At 44.0% G+C, this 6258-nt stretch overlaps 1 protein-coding gene across 4 annotated transcripts in view; it reads right to left on the minus strand.

The window, feature by feature from the left end:
- Positions 1 to 3520: 3520 nt before the first annotated feature.
- arih2 (ariadne homolog 2 (Drosophila)) overlaps positions 3521 to 6258 on the minus strand; it is a 24693-nt gene continuing 21955 nt past the window's right edge. For all 4 annotated transcript variants that reach the window (XM_041224397.1, XM_041224395.1, XM_041224396.1 and 1 more), the window contains 2 exons: positions 5624 to 5749; positions 3521 to 5464 (listed from right to left, as the gene is read on the minus strand). In XM_041224397.1, the coding sequence (XP_041080331.1) occupies positions 5393 to 5464; positions 5624 to 5749 (198 nt within the window). In that variant the 3' untranslated portion in view covers positions 3521 to 5392. The remainder of the gene's footprint in view (positions 5465 to 5623; positions 5750 to 6258) is intronic.

Below are 6258 nucleotides of genomic sequence, written 5' to 3' on the forward strand. Positions count from 1 at the left end.
TTCCTTTTACACACACATGCCCAAATACAAGTAATACCAGACGACAGTGATGTAGGCGGGCTGGCTGCCCAGGGCGCCGTGTTATACGCGACCCCAACGGCCTGCTTAAAAATCTGATTCTATCGCTCTGTGCCTGGTGAGAGCGTACCCAGCATCGAGCACGATCACTGCAGGGACAGACGAGAGAAACTCGCCTTCACTCGCCACGCTACCCGCTACAGACTCCTGAACAGAGTGTGGGTGTTGGGCACTGTGCTGCATAAACCCCAAGCCTGAATCAACACTATTTACATGCAAACTATCCTTCTATTAGATAAGAACATAAGAACATAAGAAAGTTTACAAACGAGAGGAGGCCATTCGGCCCATCTTGCTCGTTTGGTTGTTAGTAGCTTATTGATCCCAAAATCTCATCAAGCAGCTTCTTGAAGGATCCCAGGGTGTCAGCTTCAACAACATTACTGGGGAGTTGATTCCAGACCCTCACAATTCTCTGTGTAAAAAAGTGTCTCCTATTTTCTGTTCTGAATGCCCCTTTTTCTAAACTCCATTTGTGACCCCTGGTCCTTGTTTCTTTTTTCAGGCTGAAAAAGTCCCTTGGGTCGACACTGTCAATACCTTTTAGAATTTTGAATGCTTGAATTAGGTCGCCACGTAGTCTTCTTTGTTCAAGACTGAACAGATTCAATTCTTTTAGCCTGTATGCATATGACATGCCTTTTAAGCCCGGAATAATTCTGGTCGCTCTTCTTTGCACTCTTTCTAGAGCAGCAATATCTTTTTTATAGCGAGGTGACCAGAACTGCACACAATATTCAAGATGAGGTCTTACTAGTGCATTGTACAGTTTTAACATTACTTCCCTTGATTTAAATTCAACACTTTTCAGAATGTATCCGAGCATCTTGTTAGCCTTTTTTATAGCTTCCCCACATTGTCTAGATGAAGACACTTCTGAGTCAACAAAAACTCCTAGGTCTTTTTCATAGATTCCTTCTCCAATTTCAATATCTCCCATATGATATTTATAATGTACATTTTTATTTCCTGCGTGCAGTACCTTACACTTTTCTCTATTAAATGTCATTTGCCATGTGTCTGCCCAGTTCTGAATCTTGTCTAGATCATTTTGAATGACCTTTGCTGCTGCAACAGTGTTTGCCACTCCTCCTACTTTTGTGTCGTCTGCAAATTTAACAAGTTTGCTTACTATACCAGAATCTAAATCATTAATGTAGATTAGGAATAGCAGAGGACCTAATACTGATCCCTGTGGTACACCGCTGGTTACCACACTCCATTCTGAGGTTTTTCCTCTAATCAGTACTTTCTGTTTTCTACATGTTAACCACTCCCTAATCCATGTACATGTGTTTCCTTGAATCCCAACTGCGTTCAGTTTGAGAATTAATCTTTTGTGCGGGACTTTGTCAAAAGCTTTCTGGAAATCTAAATAAACCATGTCATATGCTTTGCAATTATCCATTATGGATGTTGCATCCTCAAAAAAATCAAGCAAGTTAGTTAGGCACGATCTCCCTTTCCTAAAACCATGTTGACTGTCTCCCAGGACCCTGTTACCATATAGGTAATTTTCCATTTTGGATCTTATTATAGTTTCCATAAGTTTGCATATAATAGAAGTCAGGCTTACTGGTCTGTAGTTACCTGGTTCAGTTTTGTTTCCCTTTTTGTGGATCGGTATTACGTTTGCAATTTTCCAGTCTGTCGGTACCACCCCTGTGTCAAGAGACTGCTGCATGATCTTGGTTAGCGGTTTGTAAATTTCTTCTTTCATTTCTTTGAGTACTACTGGGAGGATCTCATCCAGCCCAGGGGATTTGTTTATTTTAAGAGCTCCTAGTCCCTTTAACACTTCTGCCTCAGTTATGCTAAAGTTATTTAAAACTGGACAGGAACTGGATGACATGTGGGGCATGTTGTCAGTATCTTCCTTTGTAAAAACTTGTGAAAAGTAATCATTTAACATATTTGCTATTTTTTTTTCTTCATCTACGATTTTGCCATTTGTATCTCTTAAACATTTAATCTCCTCTTTGAATGTTCTCTTGCTGTTGTAATATTGGAAAAACATTTTGGAATTGGTTTTAGCTCCCTTAGCAATGTTTATTTCTATTTCTCTCTTGGCCTTTCTAACTTCCTTTTTGACTTGCGTTTGCAGTTCTGTGTACTCTTTCTGCGTGCTTTCTTTTTGGTCCTTTTTTAATGCTCTGTAAAGTGTCTTTTTTCGCTGAATATTTTTTTTAATTGATCTATTAAACCATTTTGGCAATTTAGTTTTACATTTAGATTTGTCTACTTTAGGGATATAATTGTTTTGTGCCTCTAGTACTACACTCGTAGACCCATAAAATGAGACTGTGTACCTATTATATGTATGTAATACCATCTAGAAGATCACCACTACACTGTGTTCGAATAGGTTACACACTTTTACGACCGAAAAATAACATAGTATGAGTGATGAGTTTCTTCGCATTTATTTGACTCTTTGACACTGTATTTCAGAATGTTTCTAGTAACTTCAGGACTGTATTTCCAGACCCGGACGAGTGTCCCGTGACTCGAATATTGATTCTCCGTGTGGACCCCAGCCTGGGCAGCGAGTCTGCATGAACGAGAGGAAATACACCTTTCCGTTTTTAATGAGTTTCACAGATGCGTGCTAAACTTGAGACTGTCACCAGACCCCGCCTCGAGTTCTCCTCGCTGGTGTGACACAGTGAGTGAACGGACACCGCTGCGAATCATTGAATCACTTTCTCTGAGTGCTGCTAACACACATATTCATGAAGCGGGATCGATCCTCTGCGCCACAGATACTCATTCACAGTTTAAATAATCGCTGCAGAATGAGTAGCTCCTGTTCCTCAGACCGGCTGGCTGTGGAGGCCCCAGCTTGCCTGCCCTCGCCTGTCTCTCCTCCTGCAGTGAGGGGAACTGAAGAGACCGGTGCTGTGGAGCAGGGCCGGTCAGCTCCCTGTCTCTGCTGGTTTTAATTGGAACTGAGCTCTCAATTACTTAACGAGACCCTTCACTGAACTGATGCACTTAATTAGACCTTTTTTAATTGTTCTCAGCTCCTAGAAAGTAGCAGTTTTCAAGTTATGAAATGTTTTAGCTGACTGGAATGCTGCACCAGTTTCAGAGCTCAACACGAGGAGAAAGGCCAGTTTCAGAGCTCAACACGAGGACAAAGGCCTAATTCAGCCCATTCTCAGTTCAGTGAAGTAATGGAGATCCCAGTTAGAATAGAAACCGAAGACCCATGGAGTCCACAGGACCAGGGCTGGGAAACCCTGCTATAGAGGGATACCCCTCACCTCTGTATCCCAGCATTCCCTGTGTCTGGACCACAGCGCAGGCACCCCAGCACTCCAATCCAGACAGGGGGGTCCCATCTTACTAGAATGGAACGAATCAGGTCTGGGAATCCTTTCTTTGCAGTGAATCACAGGAAAGAAAACAGAATATACAGATAAATAAAAAATAAACTAACAACAGAGAATTCGTTTTATTTTCAAGTTGCAGAACTATAAAAACACTCAACAGTGGTAGATTCAGAAATACTGAAATAAAAGTGAACTGAAACACTAAGAAAGTTTGAAGTGTCTTGGAATTCAAGATTTCTTAATTGAAGACACTGAGAAAGACCGAGTTGGAAGCGTCTGCCTTTGAATTCAAGAGTTTCTTTCAGCATTTCTAAATCTATTTTCAAGTTTTTCGGTTTTTATTATTATTATTTTTATTATTAAAACACCTGAACAAAACACACTCAGCCAGCACACTTTTAAAAATGTTTTTTTTTTCTGTTATTCTAGTTCTGTATTCATGTAGAACTTCTGAAAATTACAAGTTCTTTTTTTAATGACCTAACCCTATTAACAGCCATTTTCAAAAAAAGGAAAAAACAAAAGAGAAGAAACAGAAAGCAGGAGAGCAAGAGAGAGACAGACGGACGGGAGACAGACAAAGAGAGACAGGAGACACACAGGCAGGGAGAGGAGGGTGAGATACTGCAGTGGGTCTGACTCCATGTCAATACTGCAGCAATGACACAATACTGATACTTTCAGAAACCAGTAACAAATAAATCAGAACGTTTCTTTAGCATCTCTGAATGAAGCGTACAGACTGCTTAAGAGAGAGAGACAGCACACTGTCTGCAATGAGAGTACTGTGCAGGGCTAGTCTGTCAAGGAGAGTACTGTGCAGGGCTAGTCTGTCAAGGAGAGTAATGTGCAGGGCTAGTCTGTCAAGGAGAGTACTGTGCAGGGCTAGTCTGTCAAGGAGAGTACTGTGCAGGGCTAGTCTGTCAAGGAGAGTACTGTGCAGGGCTAGTCTGTCAAGGAGAGTACTGTGCAGGGCTAGCCTGTCAAGGAGAGTACTGTGCAGGGCTAGTCTGTCAAGGAGAGTACTGTGCAGGGCTAGCCTGTCAAGGAGAGTACTGTGCAGGGCTAGTTTGAGACTTAAAATTTAAAAGTGTGTTGTTAGTAAAGATGGAGGGAATATGTTCTGCAGTATACTGCACAATTACTACATTAGAAACCTTATCCAGACTAGGGTTACCAGCTTTGGCTCCAATGCAAAGTTAAGAAGATTAAGGACAGCAACAGGCAGGTGATGCGTGCAGGTTAAACACACAGAGAGGAAGGACAGCAATAGGCAGGTGATGCGTGCAGGTTAAACACACAGAGAGGAAGGACAGCAATAGGCAGGTGATGCGTGCAGGTTAAACACACAGAGAGGAAGGACAGCAATAGGCAGGTGATGCGTGCAGGTTAAACACACAGAGAGGAAGGACAGCAATAGGCAGGTGATGCGTGCAGGTTAAACACAAGAGAGGAAGGACAGCAATAGGCAGGTGATGCGTGCAGGTTAAACACACAGAGAGGAAGGACAGCAATAGGCAGGTGATGCGTGCAGGTTAAACACACAGAGAGGAAGGACAGCAATAGGCAGGTGATGTAGTTTTAACCACCACGCATCACGCTGGATCCGTTTCTAGTTTTGTAAACAAACATTCACAGATTCCTTGTTTTTTCTTATTAAAAAAATAAATAAACCCGAAAGAAAATTAACCACAACCTACTGGAACAGAGCAAAAGCAAAAACAAAACTAACAAACAGCACCTTGTGTCCAAAACACTGCAGTAATTCTGCTTCAATACTGCAGTTTACTACAGTAATTCTGCTTCGATACTGCAGTTTACTACAGTGATGGGAGGCACACAAGTCAGGAATCTAGAAAGTGAAAGATGAGAAAGAGAGGGATGAAGAGGAGGTGTGTGTGTCCTGCAGCCTGGCGTGCTGTCTGGGCGCTGTGTCACAAGACCTCTGTGTCTGTCTGTCCCTCTTGCTCGCTCTGGGCTCAGGTGTCATGGAAGTCTTTGAGCAGCGTCCGTCTCCTCTGCTCTGCGATGTGCATCTGATTCTCTAAATCCTGCAATGCAAACACATAGAGGTTGCTGGGGTGTGAGAGTGTCCTCCTCGCGGAGCTGCACACCAAGTCTCTACTGTGGGCTCCTTACAGAGCTCCACGCGCAGCTGGACAACTCACCTACACAAAGCCACACAGTTACCCTCACCCACAAAGACTCACCCCCCTGTCGTAGCTGGACAGCTCCCCCTCGGTGAGGCTCACTCCGCGCTCATAGCTGTCGGCTCGCTCCACCTTCCAGGATAGATTCTCAATCTCCGCCTCCAGCTGTGCCTGCTGGTACTCAAACTGGAATACAACACACAGGAGGCAATTACCAGTGATAAACACCCACCCACACCCACCCACACCCATCCCCACGGGAGGCAATTACCAGTGATAAACACCCACCCACACCCATCCCCACACAACCACCCCACGGGAGGCAATTACCAGTGATAAAAGTACACACCCCCACACCACACCCACACCCATCCCCACACAACCACCCCACGGGAGGAAATTACCAGTTGATAAACACACACCACACCACCCACACACCATCCCCACACAACCACCACCCCCACGGGAGGGTCGGCAACTTGAACACAATAACCAGTATTAAACATTCCACACACCCACACCCACCCCACACCCACCCCCACGGGAGGCAATTACCAGTGATAAATACACACCCCCACGGGAGGCAATTAACAGTGATAAATACACACCCACACCCATCCCCACACAACCACCCCCACGGGAGGCAATTACCAGTGATAAACACACACCCACACCCACCCACACCCATCCCCACA

The sequence above is a fragment of the Polyodon spathula genome, chromosome 23 (genome assembly GCF_017654505.1).
Source record: "Polyodon spathula isolate WHYD16114869_AA chromosome 23, ASM1765450v1, whole genome shotgun sequence".
Classification (NCBI taxonomy): Eukaryota; Metazoa; Chordata; class Actinopteri; order Acipenseriformes; family Polyodontidae; genus Polyodon; species Polyodon spathula.